We start from the raw sequence: 23,698 nt of genomic DNA, 5'->3' as shown, positions 1-23,698 counted from the left end.
GTTAGTTGTTTTTAGAGTGAGCAAACAAGAAATTTCAAGGCAAAGTTAAAATAGTAGCAGGGGTCAAATTATTAATCAGTTTTGAAAATTAAATAAATTAGCATATTGAGCAAATTCAATGTGCATCTTTAAATCAGTCCCCAAGTCAGATCTTCTGTTTAGTATAGAATAATTTCTCTCAAATAGAAAAGAACTTTAACCAAGTTAATACACTTGCATAGCTGCTGTCCTGGTAATATGGGAGAAACTGTTCATTCTTGCCTTTGGGAAAGATCATCAGCAAAGACATACCTGTGTATAAAATTGGAGCACTCCAGCTCTTCCTTAGAACCTTTGAAGCAGGAATAGTCAAGTGAACTGTCACACCAGATATTTACAATCTTTCCGTCAAAGAGAGCTTTCCAAATTCTCTTTCTCACACCTTTATGAAAATAGAAAGCATGTAAAATATTTCTAATTTTGGTTAACTTTAGTGCTCATGTGTTTACTAAATGTGAAAAATATGCTTAGAAACTTGGGTGGGAATTCTTATTGATGTTCATTCAGTGACATATTTTCTTCGGTGAGGTATTTCCTTTTACACTCTTACTGCCACCCCAGCTTGAGCTGTAGTTTCACAAGACTTCAGTTAGATCATGCTTTCCTCTTTACATGACAAGCTTTCAGACCCAAACTGGTGAAATTTTGCAGCCCCTCACGATATGTTTGGTAGACTTAAGAGAAGTGTACTTGTATCTATTAAATAAACTCCTCTGATTTCAAGGACTTAATCTAAAAACCTCCCCAAATTGCTAGTCATAGAGCTCTTTTAATTTTATTTATCATGTTTGTAGCAAACTGTTAGTTCAGATTATACTCTTTGGTGCTGCGCCATCAATTGTGACAAATTGCAACAGTGACTTGAAACAGTTTACTAAGCTGGGCGAAAAACCAACTGGTACATTCCTTGTTTAGATTCATGCCCTTGAAGGAATATAATAATACAGAGTTTAAAGTTAAGTAAAAAAACTGAGTTATAAACAGGCTTCTGCGAAGTGCCAGAACCTGGAGGATGTTTGTATACCCTTGAAGTTAAGGGAGGTTCTGCTACTTAACATCAGTGAGAACAAGCCATAACATCAGTGAGAACAAGACAAGGTGTTCCTCCTGTGGATACTTTAGCAGTTAGTGCTGAATGCTGGTCTAGTATCCCTGCAAAGATTAAACAGCAAAAAAATTCATTTCTGCCATGTAATTTATTGGCACCAGATTTTTTTTTTTTTTTTGAGAACTCTTGCAGTTTCCTCTTGCAACTTGAGCAACCTTGTCCAATGTTTGCAAACTTTCAGGAGGAACTGTACTTTGAGTGTTAGCTCACGTCAGCATGAATGATTTAACCCCAAATCTTTATCTGAGCATAGAATTCATTCTTGAATCCATATTACATACCCCAGTACAATGTCCTCTGTTTCAGGAGAGTTCTGTGTTTATCTAGTGCTGTACAGCTAATGAAACACAATACAATCTGCAGGAAGAGTAACTTTTTTTTTACAGTTTAAATGTATGCTGGTGTTTGAAGATAGTGAAAAAAAAACTGCTTCTCTTTTGTGAAATTCAGTGTTTTAGACATGCTCAAGATGCAATATGATGCTATTATACAAGAATGCTATGTTTTAGTTGCAAGCTTAGTCATGAGTACATATCAGCATTCAAACATGGAGGTGACAGCAGATAAAGAAGCCTTCTGACCAATGAAGCAGAATTGCAAATTCAGCACGGGGCAAAGTAATATGAGTTGCACAATGGAAAGGCTGTTAACAGTTAGGATCCATTGACATAGAAGTCATTCTGCCCTGATTTAGCCATAACTGTCATAAGCCATGTTGAAAGAGGATTGTAGAATGCATGAAACCAGAATGCATGGTAAGGATTATAAAAATTTATTTATACCCTGGAGATATACAATTTGAAAGAACAAAAGCTAATATGCACTTATGTTCTGTTCCCCATTTCTCTTTTATTAAACACACTGAAAACAGAAGATAAACCCAAAGGAGAAGTGGCATACTTTATATGAGACCACCCTCAAAACCTTCATCAGGGCTTGCTGGCTGTGAATTTTCTGTCCTCCAGCATGTTTATATTGATGTGATGGGGGACTTGGACAGGCTGGATTGATGGTTTGAAGTCAGTTGCATGAGGTTCAACCAGACCAAACAGTGGGTGCTACCTTTGGGTTGCAACAACCCCACACAGCACTACAGGCTGGGGGCAGAGTGGCTGGAAAGTGGCTTGGCTGAAAAGGACCTGGGGATGCTGGTCAGCAGCCAGCTGAACATGAGCCAGCCAGGTGGCCAAGAAGGCCAGTGGCATCCTGGGCTGTATCAGCAGGAGCAGGGCAGGGATTGACCCCTGTACTGAGCTCTGGTGAGGCCACACCTCAAATCCTGTGTTCAGTTTTAGGACCATCTTTACAAGAAGGACATTGAGGTTCTGGAACGAGTCCAGAGAAGGGCAGTGGAGCTGGTGAAGGGTCTGGAGTTCCTATACCACAATTATTGCTCTGATCACTGAAAAGGAGTGGAGAAGAATCCTTATCCTAGTGGGAGGTATAGACATACATAGCAACATACATACATACATAAAGTGCAGAGCAAAGACAGACTACTGAAAATTTAGCACACTGCCATTGTTGGCCAAAATCACCAATTTAAAGCTGAAAAAGCCAGTATGTGAGTCATAGATACACCCAACGTGGAAAGTAGATGTCGACCTTGGGGTTTGCTAGCTGGATTGGGACACTTCCTAATAGTTAGGAAGAATGTTGATCCTTTTCAGTGTAGTGGTTTGGCCAAATTTTGATTTGGAAATGGAGATTTGGTTATATGAAGCTGCTGTTTGTCATTACTTAGAGTTTTTACCAGTCAAGAAAATGACATTTTTACTTATAGCTTGCATTACACTTTAAAGTCTTTAAAGTATTTTGGGAACCTTTGCTTTAAGTTGGTTAACGTGTTGGCACAACTTTTCTGTTCCATGTCATATGATCCTTTTGAAGAATTTGATAGAAGTATTTATTCTGTTATGTCAAATTAAGATGTTATTTGACCTTTTCCCCTATCTTCAAAAGATATAGTACAGTGGAAAAAAGTTGAGGAAATGGAAGATGTGGTTGCCTGAGGGCTGGCAAAGTGAATTAATTCATTGTTGATATTGATTCAAAATTCTGAGGATGCAGTTGAGGCAAATGATTGTAATAAAATGAAGCAAGTATTATAAGGTCAGAAAACAGATGTTATTTTAATGTTTAAAATGGTTTAAAATTAGTGCCAAAAATACTGACTAAATGAATCTGGAACATTTTCATAATGTATAAAGTCTATTATGGAATGTTAGCAAAATTACAATCTTCTGTGGATTAACTTTCTTGTGTTTTGGTATTTTTTTTCTTCAAGTCAATAAACTAGGATCAGTAGTTTGTACAAATTCCACTTTGCTTCAATGTGATGTTTTGTTTCAGGATTTTATTTTCATCCTTCAGAAAGCATTATAACATCATTATACCACCACAGTGACATTATTTTCAGTGTTTCTTGATGACTTTTATTTACTTTAATGTGTTTGGTTTTTTTTTCTAATGACTGCCAAAATTCCTGCATGAAAGCAAAATTTTAACTAATCTAGACAAAACTAGTGAATTTTCAGAAAAATTGAAGATTTTTTTTCCTGGCCAAAGCTTCCAACCCCTGTTAGAGCTACTTTTCATGTCATCAGCTATGATGATATTTATTTTATGTGTCATTTATGAGCTCCAGCAAAGACTGTGTATTTTAGCCAAGCACTGAATAAAGTTACCCTCTCCATGGACACTTAAAGGCAAGACAGGAAAAGGCTGGAAAGTGCCATTTGAATATAGAAAAGTGTTTACTTTGATAGAATTAGTTTTACCAAAGCACTCCTTCCTATTGGAAGTTTGAGGTGTGAAAACTTAAGTCACTTATTTGCCATTTAGTATAGCAATGTGTTAGTTCATATTGGTTAATGAATCACTAAAAAGCCTCATCTAGTAAGAAAAAAAAAATTAAATGGGGAGTATAGGGAAAAAAGACTGATGGTATGATATAGGATGATATGATATTGCTGCTCAGAACGGGTCTGCCTTTTCCAGAAGCACATCAATACAGCATCAGTATGGCAACTCCAGATATTTTATCTCACCTAAAGTTTTTGTTCTTATGTCAGCTGTTGGGGGATTTTTGCTGTATGACTCCTCTATCTTGTGAAGACAGGCTGAGAGAGGTGGAGTTGTTCAGCCTGGAGAAGAGAAGGCTCCAGGGAGCAGCTTTCCAGTACCTACAGGGGACCTAGAAGAGAGCTGGAGAGGGACTTTTTGTAAGGGCATGGAGTGACTGGACATGGGGGAATGGCTTTAAACTGACAGAGAGCAGGTTTAGATTAGATATTTGGAAGAAATTCTGTACTGTCAGGGCGGTGAGGCCCTGGCACAGGTATCCCAGAGAAGCTGTGGCTGCCCCATCCCTGGAAAAGTTCAAGGCCAGGTTGATGAGGTCCTGGCACAGTTATACCAGAGAAGCTGTGGCTGCCCCATCCCTGGAAAAGTTCAAGGCCAGGTTGGATTGGGCTCTGAGTAACTTGGTCTAGTGGAGGGTGTCCTTGCTCACAGCAGGGGGCTTGGAGCTAGGTGATCTTGCAGGTCCCTTTCTACCCAAACCATTTATTGATTCTAATCCACAGTTCACTGCCAATATAGTTGTATGGCAGAACACCTTTTGGCCCCGTTGTAACTTGAATTTCCATTTTAAGGAAGTGGACTTGAGATATAAATATTGGAGAGTCCTTACCCTTCATTTCAATATGAAGGCAAATGTGAGAAAGAAAAACAGGACACCAAACAATAGAGGAAGGGGTGGTGAGAATTTCATTGAGAACAGTATTTAGCTTGGTAGAGGGTTCAGGGAAGGTGTCTGCCAACCCAGACTGGTTTAGTTGGACTGAGATATTTGTGCATTTATGTTGGGAATCAGGGCTTGGAAAAGGAGAGACAGAAATACTGGTACAGGGCTCAAAACTGAACATTGCAAAAGAAGTAGAAATGTGATGTATGAGTGCAGTAGGAATGCAGGTGTTTGGGACCATGAAGGGTGGTACTTTCTGTAACTGATGTGGGAAAGCATAAAAACAATGAGATGGAATGGACAAAGTAGAAATTGTCTTGGTCTCAATTGCTAAGGAAGGGATTGTGAAAGAAGCAGAAGAGGGGGAAGTGCAGCAGACAGGAACCACTACCAGTCTCTTAGCAGGACCACTTTCTGTTTCCTGGTGTTACATTAGCATTACATTGAGACTTTAAAAAACTACTTTCATTTGCAATGAAAAAATGTGAGATCCCTTGTGATATTAAGAGGCATTAGAAACACACAGGTGGCTGAGAAAATTGTGCATGACAAATAGCCTGGGAAAAATAATGGGGAAAAATTTAATATCAGCGTGTAAAATAATGCCACAGGAGATAGGAAAGTCTGCTGTGACAATAGTTTGTCGTTTTGAAAAGTGACACAAACCTGGATGTCTTATTGGATGACCATATGATGATGAAAGGCCAGTGTGATGAAAGTGTGAAAATCATAAATTAATTTCTCGGATTTATTGAGTGGTGTATTTCAGTAGATGGAAGAAATAGTAATATTATTTTCTTCAAGGCATTGCTGAAAATCATCTTGAAACATCTGGGCAGCTCCAACCTCCTGTACTTAAGGGGGATGGGTTCAAAGTGAAACAGATGTGGAGAAGTGCTGCTAGGATAACAAGTGGAAGTGGAAAAAACTGAGAGGGTTTGGTTTTTAAAGTCTAGAAGACAGGCTGAAAAAGATGTGACTTCTTCCTAATCTCCCAAGAGGATGAAGGGCTAAATGCCATTATTGTCTCCAAAACATTTTTAAGACTGGGACTTACGTGACAGCTTCTAAGCCAAGCAGAGTGAGATTCTGAAAAATTTCAGCAATAATATTTTGTTCTTCTCCACCATCACCCATTAATCTCTCTAAAAATGGAGCATGGAAAACTTGCTTCTGAGGTTGTGCCATGTGATTCTGCTGCTTAGAACAGATCTGCCTTTCCAGAGAGTATTTTATAGTTCTTTGCTCTAATCATGGTTGGGAAACTAGGTAGCGATGTTGTCTTGCTGTGACAGACATGCACCTCTGGAAAATTTGAGGGATTAAGTGAGACCAGGTATGAGGAAATTTTAAAATAACACACTTGTTGCATACTTTTTCACCACAATTATGTTGGTGACACTGGGGATTAACTTGTTTCTCTTCTTGTTTGTATGGATATTTATGTCAAAATATTATTTTAACTTTGTCTCACCTTTTCCACCAAGAAGATTGAAGCAGTTAAAAGAATTCCCCCATTATTTTTTCATTTTCTTTTAAATGCTGGCAGCTGGACTATGGCTTCTCACAACTGAGGAGCAGTGGGAGTCTACAGAGGGCAAGTCTGTCACAGCTTCTTTCCAAAAGCGTTGCAGGGAGCACGTGGTGATTTGTGCCCCTGTGTGTATGCCCATGTGTATCATATAAGGCATAAATTCTATTTGGGAGACAGAGAGATGGGGTGATCCAGACCTACAGAAATAAGCTAAATGTAACAAGGTACATGCAGCAAGGATTGACTGAGACAAACAGAACCATTTTAGCAGAAAGGCAATGGAGGAAGAAACTGCCTAAGTTCCCCTAGTTAGCTGCCAGTGCAAAAACAAGATGTAGGAAGTGAAACAAGCTCAAAATGAAAGCTGACCCCGGATTTCTGCATTTGCATGAGTCTAATTTGTTGAAAGTTATCAGACAGTCAGGATTTACAGTAAAATTGTAATGTGTATCTATAGATAATATTATATCTTATTAAATTAATATATAGCTATAGGTATATATGTGGTGAATTGCAGGTATAAGAATAAGGCTGAACAAGCTTAAATCTAACAACTTCTGAGACTGGCGAGGAACAGAAAACGACTTCTCTTCAGCTGCTCTCCAGTTGCTTTTTTCATATTGCTCCCAACCACAGATAATTTATTTTTGTCACTCTTATTCTCACTGTGGTCTAGTGGCAAATCTTCACTGGCACAAATATGTGTAGACCAGTACTCATAAGCAATTGCTGAGCTTTAACTCCTCTAGTTAAATTCCTGCTCTGTATTCCTTGGCAGTTGCTTTGCCGTGTAATGATGGATCAGAAATGAACCCAGATTTCCCAGAAATAGTCTTCCTCAAAGTTCCAATAACAGAGATAAAGGAGATCCTTGAAACACTTGGGTAGCACAGATGATGTGGAAGCAGATCAATGTAAAGTGAAAGTAAGCAATGAAGATTAAGGTAAATGAAGTTACATTTAAGATTTTTAATTATTTTTTTTCGAAGAATTATAAATTTGAGCAGTTGATTGAAGTGACATAGAATGTTGGATGAGCTTCTGAGACAGCAGGTGTTTGTGTCTATGAGCAGAGCTGGCTTACAGTCCTTCCTCCCCAGCAGTTTTATTCTAAATTGATCACTCTGAGTTTTGAGACACTTCTGCCTTGACCTTGAGTGAAATGCACAGTAGTTCAGGAGATCTGATGAAGGCATTGCTGTGTTACCTCTGACTATAACTTGTGAAGTAGCAGCAAACCAACTGGTATTAAAGGCCAGAATGAAGCATCTAAAGCAGAAGAGGTCAGTGGTATTGTTTTCAAATTTTAGAAGAGGTATTAAAAATAAAACTATTTACTCCTCTGCTCTCTAAGCCCCCTTTAAAGCCCCAGGTGTGAAACCAGTTGGGATTTTATATACAGATGTAAACAGTTTCTTCCTGCTCTTTGATTCAGAAGTTTAAATGTAAGTCCAAGACTCAGAGTAAGTTGGGGGTTTTCATTTTTTTCCCCATATTCTTACACATGAGAAATTTGTGGTGTAAAGGAAGAGTTTACTCTTTGTGCTCAATTGAATACAAATTTATTTTATTTATGTACCTCTTAAAATGCATTTATATATATCTTTTAAAACCCTAAGCCATGTAGGTGTTTTGATAAATGATTACTGACCTTTTCAACAGATATTTATTGGATAAAATACATACTTTGATAAAGTAGAGCTTGTATGCTTAGTATTGTAGTTCTAATTGTTTTTAAAGGTACTTTATTTTTGGAAAAGCAGAAGTATAATCTATGAAGATTTGAGAATCATTTCCATGAAGACATGACTTTGATCAAGAAAAGACCAGGCATGTCAAGTGGTTTTTTTAGGAAAAAACTTCTAATATGCACCATATATGTTGTATGTAACAAAATCACAAGGGAGAGAATGGTTATAAACACAAAATGAAAAATTATATCCCCTTTGTAGATTGTACAAAGGGTAAGCACTGGGATGAAATGAAACCCCAAATGCTGCTGATGGGGGATGGACAGGTGATGGTCACATGGAACTTGGCTGCTTGCAGTAGGAAGTATTGTGTCTTTAAACACATTACTTTTCTGGAAGTAGAAAAAGGCATATAAAGCAGTTCTATTTTGGGGACAGACAGCAGATATTAAACCTGGCAGAATGCTGCATTTGTTTCTGACTTCCACTCTTCCCAAACCATTTTGGAATGAAGACCCAAGTGCTGTAGTAACAAGAGATTCAGAGAGAAAATTCAAGGCAAATGTAGACATCAAAATCAGTATCTTGGAAAAACCCTCTGCAGAGGCTCTGTGTGATAGCTCTTATGGATAGCCCTGTGGCTTTTTGAAGGGTGCCTGAACCTAGATTGTTGTCACCTTGCTGCAGCTGTTAACCTAAGTACCTTGTGTTTACTTTTTAGCCATGAACTACAGTATGCTCTTTGTTAAAAGAGAAGCTGTTACTTTTTTTAGATATCTATTTATAAAGATTAACAGCTATGTAAAATAGAATTTATTCTAATTCAGTGTTTGTTTTTCATGTCTAGAAGTGTGGACAGGACAATAAATGAAAAGCATGAATAGGAAGTAGTGTCTCCTGTATTGCAGAACTGTTGGAATGGGAAACATCTGAGTAGGGACTGGCAGCATTTTCTCTGATGTATGGATTATTTTTAGAGCTGATAAAGAATAATGGAGTTTGGTTTGTAATGATGCAGGGCTCTCTGTATTGCTCTTTGCTTACTGTATTCTCTTTTTTATCAGCACAAAACACTTCCTTGTGACACAGCAACAGAGTGCTGGGGAAATAAATATTTACAGCAAGTAAAATGTTTTATTTATTTATACACTCCTCCCTGCGCTGGTGCTTTGGTTAGGTCAGGATGCCACTCCTGAAGCAGTTGCCCACATGCTCAGCTGTAATCTGTGTTCTGGAGCAGAATTAGAATGCAAGAATGGGGCTACTTTGGGAGAATGCAGTGTGAGGCTCAGCTTTAGGTAAGCCCTTGTTGTACTAGATGTTCAATCCTTGGGGCTATACTGGAGTGAAAGGGGCAAAAACCCCCTTGAACCAGCTGTGGGCTTCAGCACCCACTGTTGGGACTTTTTGCTCATGTAGAACCAGCTGGGTCCTGTGGGGGCTGTGGACTTTCACCTCTATGAGGAAAAGAACCCAGAAAAAACAGTGCTTCATGATGAGGCACAGGATCTTTGTCTGAAGCCATCACAAGGCTCATCTCACAAACCGATTTGTGTGATTTCACATGACATCAAGTAAACTTCTGTGTGATTTCAAAGCACCTCTACATAGTTATTACTGATCAGTTCTTACTGTCATGAACAAATGAATGCCAACCTTGAGCTTAACACAGCCTCACAGCAGATTTAACTGACAGTTGTTCATGTGCTTGCAGCTGCAGAAAAAAATCTGAGTAAAAAATGCTTTTCTCTGAGTTTACAGTAACACTGGGCATGCTGCAGTCTCTAAAGATGTGCTCAGCTTTCTTACAGGAATACAGAAAGGGAGTTTTGGCTGACAACTTAGATCAAATTACTTCATGCCCTCCACTTCAGCTGTTTGTTCTGTACAAGCAGAGCTATTCAAGAGCAGAAAGGTTAGCACTTAAGTGGATAAATACCTGATCTTGCAGATACAGCAGGTAATTAAACACTGGCCTTCCTGATGTCTAGGGTGAGTTTGCAAACACCAGTCTGCCTGTGGGTGTACAGAAATTTCCTATGAACCATTAATGACAGAACAAGAGTCATCTACATACCCACAATTATAAATAAATAAAATAAATTTTAAAATCCTTCTCAGTATTACAAAACAACTAGTGTGCAACCCATATGTAGCTGAGCATTACAAAAATTAAAGCATTAAAATTAAGCATTAAAGATGTTTGCTTCTAAGGAAAGCTCCTGCATGAAGATGTGCTCCAGTGCTTTCAAATAAGTGTGGGAACACTGAAATGTTGACAGTCAAGAGGAGGAAACTTTTATTCTCTGCCTGGTCAGTGCCTATTGATTTTCTGTAAGATTCCTTTTATTTTTAGTTCCAGAGAAGACAAGAAGGGGAGCAGTGGGTTCTAATGCTGCTTTAAACCAGGATCACAGATCACTGCTGAATCTTAAGGACATCCAAGACTTGTTGGGAATAGGTGACAGATAATTTGCAGAAATGGTCGGAGAGGAACTATCCTTCTGTTATATTTAGAAGAAAACACTTTGCCTGTGGGTAGGACAGTGCATTGTGTCATTATGTAGCGCTTCCTCAATGGCAGGATGGGACGTTAAATGAAGGTGATGCTGGAAGTTGAGACTTGCCATGTGAGACTGCTTGTTGCCTTGGTTTATTTTTGTAATCAGTTAGGATTGTGATTATCATAGGTACTGCTACAGAAGTATGAGTCTTAACATGAACCCAGTCCAGTCTGGTTAATTTTTGCAGCTGCCAGGTGCTGTCCCATTGATACAGTTGTGTCTGCCAATGGACACTTCTGCTACTACTCTACCTGTTCACTACCATGAACCTTTTCTATCCTAGAGATGAAGGTAAAAGTGGGACGAGAGTCTTACAATGTGCTTTAGCTTCTCCAGCTGTGTTTGTTTACTTGAGCCTATATTTTCACTAAGCTCTTATTTTAGGTTTTTCATTGTTCTTCAAAGAACTGGCTTTAAAGATTAATTAGGGCGGGGGGGGAGTGAGACTGTGTGCCTGCAAGGGAAAATGTGACTGTGAACCTAGCATTAGAGCACTGACCTGAAAGGAGGGAGAGAGGAAGGAAGGAGAGGGTTGAAAAGCATTCATAGTGGATTCTTTGAAGAGTAAGTATAATTACTCTCCTTGGAGGGAGGATTGTAGAGATAATGTTGTATATATATTTGCTGGAGTACTATGTAATTGTACCACGGGATTAGCAGTCAGGTTCCAGTCATGCAGATGCCAACAGCTGTGTCTCATCTGATTTAGCATGGATGCACATCCTGAGAGAAGAATTAGCCTTCTAAATTATACTGAAAAAGAAATCCTTGTGTGGTGATTTGCCATCGCTGGCACACACATTGGCTATTTTAGGCTGTTGTAATGTGCCTGTGTGAACAAGGAGATGCATTGCTGAAGGTCACAGTAGCAGTGTGTCTGCCATGGAGCTGGAACTGCACAAGTCATCAGCCTTGTGTGAGACAGGGATTTGAATCAAACACAGCTCCCTGCTAGACTGGCATCTGCAAAATGAAGTGGGGAGATACAGGCATTGCTGCCTTCAGCTGCAGTTCTCAGATTTTGGACAGAATTTTTTTCCTATATCTTCCAAAAGAGTATTTTCTTTAAAATATACCAATAAAAGTTATCCCTGCAATAATTGAATTTTTGTTATATTTATTCCAGAGCTCAGAGAAGTATCAGAAAGATACAAGGGGTTTGGGCAGGGAAAAGTAGACTGGGAAGAAAACATAAAAAATCTGAAGAAATGGTAAATAACTATTTACTTCATCTGTGGATTGAGATGAGGTAATTTCTTTCCTTTGCAACAGAAAAGAGCAGTCAGTGTGCGGGCCTAACCTTCAGTTGTTTTTCCCTTGAACTATTTTGTATGACAAGGAAGAATATTTTTACTATGTAGCTCAGATGATTTCATGGGAAAGGGCTTGGTTTATGGCGCAATGATTTTGTTTAACACCTTTTTTATTTCAACAGGAAATATGGGGTGTATAAAATCAAAAAGGAAAGAGAATCAGCATGGAGATGGGCTAGATTTCAAGAATCAACCAGTACGTAAAACTGAACGAACTATTTATGTGAGGGATCCAACGTCCAATAAACAGCAAAGGCCAGTAAGTAGATAGTCTCAGGAGAGAATTCCTGTAGCAAGAACAAAGCATGACTGGCGTAACTTAAATTTCAATCCAAAGCATATGCATGGAACAATTCAAATTGTATGCAGTTCACTCTCAATAAATAAGTACCTAGAAGAATAAAAATTAAAACATGGTGGTTTGCTACTTCATGTTTGTCACAGTTTTCTGCATAAAAAAGTAACTTAGCAATGCTTGAGTAGATATAACTATGTAGAATAATGCTAGATGACATTAGAAAACCTGAAGTAGTTTAGATCCATTTTTTAAAGCATTGGTGTTGGGTTTTTAATAGCTATGTGATCCAGGTGTTGGTTATTCCATTTAAAGGCTGAAGTAATCATGGGTGATTCTTTACCAGCTCTAGTCAGCTTTACTCACTGGAGGTCACTGCTTGGCCTTGCCTGAGGTGTGTGGGTAAGGTTGGGAGGGTGCAGTGGTGCAGGGAGCAGCACTCCTGTGCTGCAGGAGGAGCAGGCTAACATGTTCCATGTGTGCTGCCTGGCATTGGAAGGAAGAGTGCTGGGATGGGAAGTGCTGGGTGCCAAGTGGGTTTGCTAATTTGCAGCACGACTGGTACCTTTTTTTCCCCTACCTTCTCTGCTGTGCTGAGGAAACTGTGTCCTGGCTGCCTGTGTTCAGGGACCTGCTCTCTGCAGGTGTGAATGGCTCCCTGCTCTCCTCTCTCCCCAGCTGACACAGTGAACTCTGTGTGCTCTCAGTTGATGAACACACATCACAAACTACCTTTTTTTTTTTTTAAATTACTCTTTTTTTTCCCTTGCACAATCTTAGTGGCATAACCATCCTTGCTGGTCTTCAGCATGACAGCTACACGGTAATAACTGTCCTGCTTAAGTGCCCTACCTAAAGCCACTTCAGCAGAAGTCCCAAAACTGTGAACTTCTTCCCCACAGATTGTTCCACACCTTCACAAGATCTGAGCTGCTCAGTTTAAAATCTAGGGGGACTTACTATATTTTATATTGTCATATAAATAGTATATGTTTTTACAGATAATACATAATACATATTTTGAAGAATGGTGGGAAAAAATCTGAGCAATTCCTTTTAAGACATATGAGATGATACCAAAGCAACTGTATAATATGTAATTGTAATTTTAAGATCATCACAAAGATCTAAAACTGCTTAATTAAGGGCATATTTTATTGTAGGCAAATCCAGAGGCACAGCTCTTACCAGGACAGAGGTTTGTCAGTCAAGGTATGTTTCTATAGAAATCTCACAGCTGTGTGCTGTGCCCATGTCAGGCTGCAAAGTGACGTGAATGTCTTTCTGCTTTTGTAGATGCAGAGGAGCAGGGAGTCATTGTGGTAGCTTTGTATCCCTATGATGGCATTCATGAAGAGGACTTGTCCTTCAAAAAAGGAGAAAAACTGAAAGTTATTGAAGAGTAAGTATGGCAATATTTGTTGTATTGCAGATTTTCTTTGGATTCATCTAATTCCCTCTACAATGCGTTAACATACTACTTGTACCATGACTGTATGAATGATAAGTGAGCTCTCTTACATGTAATAGTACAAATGCTTTGTAGTTATTCCAGGTTGGATGGGACTTTGACAAACCTGCTTCAGTGGAAGGTGTTCCTGCCCGTGACAGGGATGATCTTTTAAGGTCCCTTCTAACCCAAGCCATTTTTGAGTCTACATCTCTCTGGCTTGGCAGCTGGCCTCAGTAACAGCGACCACACATTGATCCAGGGGAGCCAGTGGCTTCTCAGGGTGCTTGACCTCAGAGGAAAGGTTGTGCTTCTCTCTCCAGCCTGGGCAAAGCTCTCAGCAGACTAGAACCCAAATAACAATTTATCGTTTTCCTTTCCTGTGAATACTACTGGGTTTGTTTTTCAGATCTGGAGAATGGTGGAGAGCAAAATCTCTCACGACAAGAAAAGAAGGTTTCATTCCCAGCAACTATGTAGCAAAAGTAAACACCCTGGAAACAGAAGAGTAAGTTCTCCCAGTCTCCAAATTCTGGCAAACTTCTTCACCTTAGTGGTGTATCTTTTGTGGGTGGTTCTAATTCTTTGAAATACTTTCCAGATGGTTCTTCAAAGACATAACCCGAAAAGATGCTGAAAGACAACTCCTGGCTCCTGGAAATGGTCCTGGAGCTTTCCTTATCAGAGAAAGTGAAACATTAAAAGGTAGGTTTTGGGGTGGTACTTTGGAATTGATATAGAGAGAAAAAACATGCAGTCTACACAAAAATTGGCATTGGGTGTGGAGTAGTTTCAGTGCATCCTATTGTGTGAATTTTCTGGAGTTCTCTAGGAGTGAGAAGAATGAGAAAATTACCAGAAAAGGAGAGAAGAGAGTTGCAGGCTAACACCCAAAGCTGAGATAAGGGGGGAAAAAAAAGTGTTACGTGTGTGATGACACTGACAAGATGCAGGAATGAATGAAGTGGCATCTTTTCTCTTCTTAATGTTTCTGTCTCCTTTATTGAAAGACATGTTACTGTAATAGTAGCTGCTGCATTCTATAGTATTCCATTATTGGGTCTGTATCCATTGGTACAAGTTTAAAATTGTAATTAGTGCATAATGAGGGTTTTCACTTCTATACAGTGTAGAGGGATTCTTTTCAGAAAGCTTTTTGGTAAAATTTTGTGCTATAAACAGAGTGCTTTGTGCTGAAAAGCTTAGTGAAGTCTCCAGGCTCTTCAGCTTTGAGAAGAGTAGGGGAAGTTCTGCCCCAGCCTGTGGACTCTGACTGTAAGTGTGGATGGATATTCCATCTGGATGCTATAACACTGCATCCTTCAGAGGAAGACAAGTGAAACCTTTCATCAGGTCATGCCTCTCTACTCCACAGGATAGCTTTTTTGGCTCTAATACTGCAGTTTCTCGACTAGGTACCATCTGTAATGGGCCCATATCATTGTGCTCTCAGATGAAGACTCCTAAATTAAGTTCTCAAAAGAAGTCTCCTAAATTCTGCATAGGGTACTGAGAGTATGGGAAAGTACCCCCCAGAATCACTGGATATGTGTGTGAGGAGAGATAAGGGGGTGAAATCCTTTATCCTTTGAAAATGGGCAAGAATTGTACAAGTAGAAGAAACAAAGAGTGCTGTAGCTAAAAGTAGATGCTCTCCTACCCCAATTTAAATCCCAGATGATGTTAGGCTCCATAAGGCTGCCTAGGGATCAACAGATCTGCTCTCCCCCCTCTATGCCTGAAGCCATCCCCAAACCATCCTTTTGCTAGTTGACAACCAGCATGTTCCTTTTTCAAAATGCTGATCTCCAGATTTCAGCTTCTGCCTGAGCAGGGTGACAGCCCCGGTCCTGCTCTCCCAGCCACTTCTACTCAAGCTGGGGGACTTTCTGCAAAACTGGGCACTGAATGTGGAGCTGCCTGGAATATGGAACCAGTGAGTTTGTTGCATAAGATTGAAAAAGAAAGTGTGATCGTAAGCATTTTGGTGACCAGTTCAGGGTTGGTTTTTGCCAACTTCCTCCTGTGGATTGCAAAATGCTTTTTGAGGAAATAAGGGAGCAAAAAGAAAAGCAGACAAGTTGGTGATTTTCTTAGGCTCAACTGTGCATGTGTGGACTCTGTAGATTTTTGCTATCTGTTAATGAGGGTTCCTTCTTTATCCACAGGCAGCTATTCTCTCTCCATACGAGACTACGATCCGGAGCATGGCGATGTTATTAAGCACTACAAAATCAGGAGTCTAGACAATGGAGGATTTTACATCTCTCCAAGAATAACTTTCCCTAACATCAATGATATGATCAAACATTATCAAAGTAAGTTAAATCATTTAGTGAATTACTTATTAGAATGCTGCCATTATTTCCTGTGAAGGAAAACAAATAGTTTCTTCTTTTGTTTCAAATCTTTTCCTTTTTCTCTTTATTTTAGCCCTAAATAAGTTGGGCATGCATGATATCAAAGATAAAGTAAAACTAATTGGAGCCCAAGTATTGTTGTTACTATAATCAGATCTAGTTCTGGTTGCTCTGTGGCATACCATTGTGAGATGAAGACTAGCTTTGTAATACAATTCATCAAACTTAGGGTGATGTGAAGCTATAATGGGAATTACCTGCATTGTGAATAATATTTTATTTGAGAGTAAATTTTTATTTGTAATTATCAGAAATACATATAGACTGGTGAATGTCTTGTAGCTAATGTTGAGTGTGAAATTGGTTTTATTTTTCCTGTAAATCTGTTTGTTTAATTATTTATTTTTAAAGCAAGAAATATTCCATATACTTCAAAGAAATAAAATTGCACCCACATAGAATACATACATTTATTTAAAAAAAGAAAAGGTGGGGAGAGGAAGGGACAAGTCTATCCATGTTTTAGCTGCAAAACTGACTTCTCATTCTGCATAACCTATTGCTGAATAGCTCCAAAATTCAGGGTTTTTTTCTGATTTTGTACCTGGAAATAAAGACAGGGCAATAAAGTGTAGAACATAAAATCACATAGTAGTTTTTCAAAGCCATTCTGAGGACTTAGCCATGAAATTTTTCTGAATAGTTAGATATGTTTTCTAGCTGTTCAGCACAGCTGGAAAACCTGAGAATTATTCAACATTCATATAAAAGTTATAGCTGGTCAGAGTCTGGAGAAAAAATAATGTTGACCTACTTATGCTTGCATGCACATCTGTCTGAAAATATGTTGCAAGAAAATTTAATGACAAATTCAGAATACAGATCCCAAACCTGACTGCAATGTGCATCTTAATCAACATAGTGTCAGGAATAAGATCTGATACTCTATTTACTTGCAAATTGTACTAAAACCCCTTAATAATCTGACAGTAACCAGATGCATGTGATGCTTTTTTATTGAATTCGTCTCTGAATGCCAAATTTCAGATCAGAGGTGCTTAAACTTCTGTGAAAGCACCAGAAAGGCTACATTTTCATCATAGCATCTGGTTATTTTGAACATTATTGTGGGCTGACTAGTGCAAACAAGCAATGTTTGTCTCGAGTCATGCGGCACAGGAGTGTAATGGATTTTGTATTTGCTTTTTTCTTTGAAAACCAGGGCAATCAGATGGCCTGTGCAGAAAGTTGGAAAAAGCTTGTATTAGTCCCAAACCTCAAAAGCCATGGGATAAAGATGCATGGGAAATTCCACGGGAATCGATTAAATTAGTGAAGAAACTTGGGGCTGGTCAGTTTGGAGAAGTCTGGATGGGTAAGTTTATTCTTTTGAAAGAAGTATTTAACTCTGAAGGAAGTATGTCATTTCAGAGTCATTCAAAAAACATAGTGGACATAAAGCTGATCCTGTATGCTTGTAAAACAGCAAAATCAGGCCCAGAATATACCTGCTTGTGAGGAGAGAGGGCTTGTAAAAGGGAGTAAATACCTGACAAGGAAGTGGAACAAATCCTTTTGGTGTCTTTTAAAGGAAAAAAATAGTGAGTAAGCACTGTAGTTTAGAAGGTCAAAGACAATAGAGTCTTTTGTTATGTTTTGAGGCAGAAATACAAGATCACAGTAGATGTGACTCCTGAATCTCAAAACCAATGAGCCTCTCAGAACTTTGTTTCAAATCAGAAAGTGCTAAAGAATATGAAAGAGACAGAAACAATGTCTTTTAGTGAATTGTGGATAGAGATATTATAGTCCATTTGTGAAGAAGATGCCTCCTGCATGGTACTGCCATACTGGGTGAAAAAATGGAACAGACATAACCCAAGAGTGTTGTCTGCCAGTGTGCTGTTCAGAAAGTAGGTGATTTTATGTAGTAAGAAGACTAGAGATTGAACAGCCCATACCTTGACTCATCAGGCAAGACACCAATAATAAAACTGTCATAAGACTTTTTATTAATATATCATATATATTATATAAACATTAATATATACCCAGCAGAAAATGATAGCATTAATTATTATAACTCGAATAACCTGCTTTGTTGGCTTCTAAGCAGTATTTCCTCAGCCTTAGTGACTTTCTATATCCCAAGGGGCTATGCCCAGTGTCACATTCTGTGAAAATGGTTTAATCATCTTGCTTTGGAAGTGCTGCCTATTCTGACATCAGAATATTCTTTTGGCTTCCTCATTGCATGTTCTCTGTACTATTCATTGCTTACACACTTTTTGCCAATTAGCATCTTATTTGAGGTAAACTATATCTTCCTCCCAAAGTCTTCATTAAGATGTTTTTTTCAGGCCAAGTCATTCACTTAGCCTTTCCCCAAATCTGTTTTTTGGGGTGTTATGTTTAAATAGGAATAAATTTGTTGTACTTATAATAAAAGATCAGATTATGGTGATGATGATCATTATTAATTTTAAGATCTAAGATTCTCTAGGCAGAGCATCTTTGAGCAACTTAAAAGTATATCCCAAAGCTGGCTAGAATTCACAAAGCTGTGAAGGGGTCTCTGATAATCCATGGGAATGTATCAGTCTGATGGGAATGTCAATGCTTTGAAGAGATGCTCTCATTTAGAAAAGCAAAGCACTCAAACAGTGCTGTTTGAATGGCAGATTAAAAACACCCAACTACAGTGTCAATCAGAAAGCTCTGAGTCTTAGGTGCAATCTTTTGGTATAAATCACGTAAAAAGTGCAAGCAACACATCTCTAACGTAATACAGCCAAATTCAGCCTTTTATCTGCCTTCACAAGAAGAGGCCTAAGAAACCCTCTAGCTATGATATACATGAATGACAATTTAGATACTAGTCAGGACAAGTGTCAACCATTGTGCAGTTATTTCTGCCTAATAAACCAGGGCAACAAATGTTTAACTTACACTGAAACACTGTGGAAGACTTTCTGGATGGAGCTAATCACCTACTTGAAAATGCAGATCATTTTGGGAAGTGACTACTTCTGCACATACACACAGAAAAGAATAAAACTTTAAAAGGGTGTTTCTGCTTCAAGATGCTTCCTCTTGTTTTTGTCATTTTTTTTTAACATTTAAGCTGGGCCTGAACCCTATGTCTAAATTGCTGCACTGTGAGAAAAACTAATGTACTGTGAAAGCAATCGCTGCATTTCCTCTTCTTTGCTTTCTTTCTGAAGCGAAAGAAGATGATTTGCATGGCACAGATCCTCTCAAATCAGGAGCATGGTTAATCTTAGAACCAAGGAAGTTCAAGATGGAAAAGAATATTAGGTCAGCTGTGTGGTGCAGGATGTCAGCAAACACTGTGTATTGTAGTGATCACCCTGGGAGTTATGTAGAGGTACTGAGCAATAATCTGGTTGCTGTGCTCTCTTCATTTGAGAGCTGGTTCTTACACTGCCTCCTCACAAAGAACAAAAATTTTTTCAGCCATTGTGTGAATTAGAAATATTGTTCCATGGTTTAATTACTAAATAAATTTCTTCTTGATAAAGGATGCTTAGAATTGTGGTTTCAGAGGGAACAGTGTCCCACTCAGAGTAATTGTGCTTTTGAGTAAAGATGTAGAGCTACTGGACAAAATCCCACCAAGAGCCACAAAGATGATGAGGGGACTGGAGCATGTCTCTTTCGAGGGGAGGCTTAGGGGGATCCTGTCAGTGCATGTAAATAGCTGAAGGAGGCATGCAGAGTGGATGGAGCCAGGCTGTTCTCGGTGCTGCCCAGTGACAGGGCCAGGGGCAACAGGCACAAACTGGAACACAGGAGGTTCCTGCCAAATACTCACTGTGTGAGTGACCAAGCAGTGGCACAGGTTGCCCAGAGAGGTTGTGGTGTCTCCATTCTTGGAGAGAATCAAAAGCCAACTGGACACAATCCTGGACAGCCAGCTCTAGGTGTCCCTGCAGGTGTTGGACTCAGATGCTTTCCACAGGTCCCTTCTGTGTGTCTGAGAGATATGGGAATATAGAGATAATGCTGATACTGCAATGTGAAGACATGCAATTATAGCTTTTATGGTATTTTCTTTTTAGTACATCTATAACTACTTTCTGGGCATCCATGTGGACATCTTCCTCTTGAACAGTTTGGAGGAAATTAACTTATATTATGGAAGGAGTAAGAAAATCCTAGGAACAAAAAGCAGGCCTCCATATGCTCCCAGCACTTGGCTGTGTTCCTGGATGACCTGTGCAGAAAATCTGTTTTATGGAATGGGCAGGTGAATGTCCTCCAGATCTGAAGAGTTACTTTTACACAGAGAAAAGTTGCTATCAGTTTTCCTGGGTTTTTTTTTTCTATCAATGCGAGTGCAGTTTTATGCATTTTATAGAGATTTTCTGGGTTTAGGCTACCAAGTTAGTGTTTATGTGTGCATTTTGGTCATCAGTTGTGCAGCCTGGGCTTTCTGCCTTCACATTTAATGGGCTGTGTGGAGATGAGTGAGAGATGGAGCCGCTGCTGCTTTGTTCTGTTCTGCAGCTGAATGGTGGCTGTAGGAGGTGAAGGAGTGAAGTGCTGATGTGCAGCTGGATGCAGAGAAGCTGCACATCAGCACTGCTGTTCCTCAGACTCTTTCCCAGTACCTCCCCCAACAGTAATTGCTCCAGCCATTATCTGCCTTCTAGCAGTGTCATATCTCCAACAAGTTGTTCCCAGTATACCCTTCAGGGAGTTACTGGAAAAGTAGAGGAAGGAGAAAGCTGCATATTAGAGGCTTATTCACAAAGCTCTGCATCTTCAGAAATGGTTCAGAAATGGTAGGCTCAACCTCACTTGTCTAAGTGCATATCACACCTTGGCCTGATTAAGCCCTTGCAAGAATCTGGGGACAACCTGGCTGTGCAAGACACTGTCAAAATAATAGTAATCAACTTCAAAATAAATACCTGAAACACTTAATTTTTTTGAGAATTCAATTCAAACATGTAGGGAAGAACATGGCTCGTTGTGTGAGACATCATCACACAATCCTCAGACTTCCTTGCTGTGGCTTGCTTCACATTTGATTTTTTTACAGTAGCTAAAACTGCCAAGAGACTGACTTCCTGCCATGGTATGAAAGGTTTTTAGACCATGGAGTTCAGGGCATCTGGGCAGCTGCTTTGGTGATGTGATGAACCAGAGCAGCACTGGTTTTGAAATGGTATGAAAGGTTTTTATAAAGGGTTTTAGCATCTGGGCAGCTGCTTTGGTGATGTGATGAACCAGAGCAGCACTGCAAGAGCAGGGTCTATGTTTTATGCATTTTTGTTCCTAGTGAGAACTGATATGATGTGAATCATGATGCTCTGTGGTATTAATAATCCATGAAGAGACTCCTCAAGCAGGGCTAAGAGGAAAGTTAACAAGGCAAATGCGGTGATTATAGTGTAGTTTATTAATGAGTCACATCTTGCTTGCATCTCAGGCGTAAAAGATTTTCTTATTCAATAAGCTCTGAATTAAAATATAAGTAACATGTGCTTTGGAAGTGTATTTTCTTCTGCAGTTGTTAGAAATACCAGAGTGTGCTCATAGAGCTCATGGCCATCTTGTTTTGGTGTCCCATCCCTCCCAATACATGATGAAATAAATGAACAAGAGAGAAATCCAAGATCAGGTATTTCTAGTGCTCTCACCAGCTATTTGTTTTTTAGAATGCCACCAGAGGGTCAAGGTAGACTTCTTTAAAGCAGAAAACCTCAGTATCACAGAGATGTTGTAGTAAAGCAAACTATCTTTTTTAAAACAAAAGACCTGAGTTTGATGGATATCTTCAGTGAATGTAAAATACTGTTACATAGTTAAGGTTAAGCGTGTTGATCATAATTGCTTCACTGAAATAGTTATATTAATTAGTATATTCAGTAGAGAATTCAACAAATTGAGAGTGGAGCTCAGGTTTTGTTTTAGGGCATGGAATGGAATGGTAGAAATTATACAAATAATCTTTCTGCTTCTTAAACAGAGAGAAATATATTTATTTTCTGTTTTTCTGATAGTTATAAATCATATACCTGAACTTTAATAGCAGATTTGACCTGTAACTGTAATTTCTTACTATTAGGTAACTTAGAGAAATGTCTTTGTTATGTTCTGACCTGACCATCTTGGAAAAATAGATTTAATAATCATGCAGGTGAATATTTTGTGCTTGTGGCACAGTGGTTTTTCTCAGGTGATGATCCTTCTTCAAAAAAGATGCAGTGCTCAGAGCAATCACTTAAGATCTGGAAACGAGGTCCTTGCTTTGCCACTGATTTCTTTTGTTGGACAATAAATAGCATAAGGTGGATTCCAGTTTAGAGGTGTATCCATCATGGCAATGATCTGGATTGTTGCTGAATAAGGAAATGAGGCTATGTTGTTAAGTCATGAAGGTTTTACCTCTTCTGAGAAATATTTCTACAATGTTGCAATGGGTATGGTGAGGGATAAAAGTTGCATTTATATCTCTCTTTCTCTCTCTTTTCATTTTTCCAATTAGATGACTTCACAAGATGAACTTTAGGATCAGTGCTTGCTACGCTATATTTTTAATGCTATTTTAACATTTATTTATTGTTTGGCAAACATTAAATCTGAAAATAATTCACTGTTTTTCTCTTTACTGATAATTGCTTTTTATATAATTAGAATGTTGCATTAGAAGTTTTGCTAAACCTTCAGAGAAATGAACCACAGCCACAGTCTCTTCCACTCCTGGCACGGGCTGTGTGATAAGAAGTTATCACCTTTTAAATCTTGTGCTGAGCACTGCAGGATTGCAGTCCTGGCAGCGTGTCCTTGTTGGTCACGAGAACCATTTGGCTGCACTTTCCCGTAATGCTCCATTTTGAGCACTAAGGGTTACAGGAAGGATTATAAGCATGAGACTGGCATGCATGAAATAAGTGTAATCATGGGATTTAAGATACTTCAAAAACTTCCAGCCAATCCTTGGACTCTATTGTTCTGAGGCAGTTCAAGTGGACATTCACTGAAGCATGCCTTGCCGAGTATTTCAGGGGCTACTTGTGAATGGAAACTTGGTGTGAAGTAAGATCATTTGCTTGCTTTATTTTTTTTATAATTTCTAAAAATAGGGAATGGATCATTTTTCTCTGCAGTGCTGTATAAGTTGCAAAATAAAAAGGAATTCTAGCATAAATATTTGTGCTACATCTGGCACTTGTTTTCACGCTCTTAGCTATTCCTGGAATCCAACCTCACCTGCTCCACGAATTCCTGCTAGTCAGGACACTGTGGGCTGCAGAGTGACTTCAGTGCACTGATCCTATTCCCTCCTTGTAGGTTATTATCATAACAGTACCAAAGTGGCTGTGAAGACTCTGAAGCCTGGAACAATGTCTGTGCAAGCCTTCCTGGAGGAAGCCAACCTCATGAAAACACTTCAGCATGATAAGCTCGTTCGGCTTTATGCTGTAGTGACCAAAGAAGAGCCTATTTATATTATAACAGAGTTCATGGCAAAAGGTGAGAAAAACATCGGATCTGCATCCTGGTTTGGGCTGAGATGGAGTTAATTTTATTCCCGGTGGGTGTATGGGGCTGTGTTTTGGATTT

General features: G+C 39.0%; 1 protein-coding gene across 5 annotated transcripts in view; it reads left to right on the top strand.

Annotated features, from left to right (window-relative positions):
* Positions 1 to 23,698, top strand: part of LYN (LYN proto-oncogene, Src family tyrosine kinase) — a 48,401-nt gene that overhangs the window by 7,723 nt on the left and 16,980 nt on the right. For 3 of the 5 annotated variants that reach the window (XM_041473707.1, XM_041473708.1, XM_041473709.1), the window contains exons 2-9: positions 12,120 to 12,193; positions 13,456 to 13,504; positions 13,589 to 13,694; positions 14,152 to 14,250; positions 14,344 to 14,447; positions 15,911 to 16,060; positions 17,325 to 17,477; positions 23,426 to 23,608. In XM_041473707.1, the coding sequence (XP_041329641.1) occupies positions 12,125 to 12,193; positions 13,456 to 13,504; positions 13,589 to 13,694; positions 14,152 to 14,250; positions 14,344 to 14,447; positions 15,911 to 16,060; positions 17,325 to 17,477; positions 23,426 to 23,608 (913 nt within the window). In that variant the 5' untranslated portion in view covers positions 12,120 to 12,124. Of the gene's footprint in view, positions 1 to 12,119; positions 12,257 to 13,455; positions 13,505 to 13,588; positions 13,695 to 14,151; positions 14,251 to 14,343; positions 14,448 to 15,910; positions 16,061 to 17,324; positions 17,478 to 23,425; positions 23,609 to 23,698 lie in introns of all 5 variants that reach the window. The other 2 variants (XM_041473704.1, XM_041473706.1) reach the window with 1 other exon arrangement.

The sequence above is a fragment of the Pyrgilauda ruficollis genome, unplaced genomic scaffold (assembly GCF_017590135.1).
Source record: "Pyrgilauda ruficollis isolate IOZ18807 unplaced genomic scaffold, ASM1759013v1 scaffold30, whole genome shotgun sequence".
In the NCBI taxonomy this organism is placed as follows: domain Eukaryota; kingdom Metazoa; phylum Chordata; class Aves; order Passeriformes; family Passeridae; genus Pyrgilauda; species Pyrgilauda ruficollis.
This window is presented reverse-complemented; position numbering and strand designations above follow the sequence as displayed.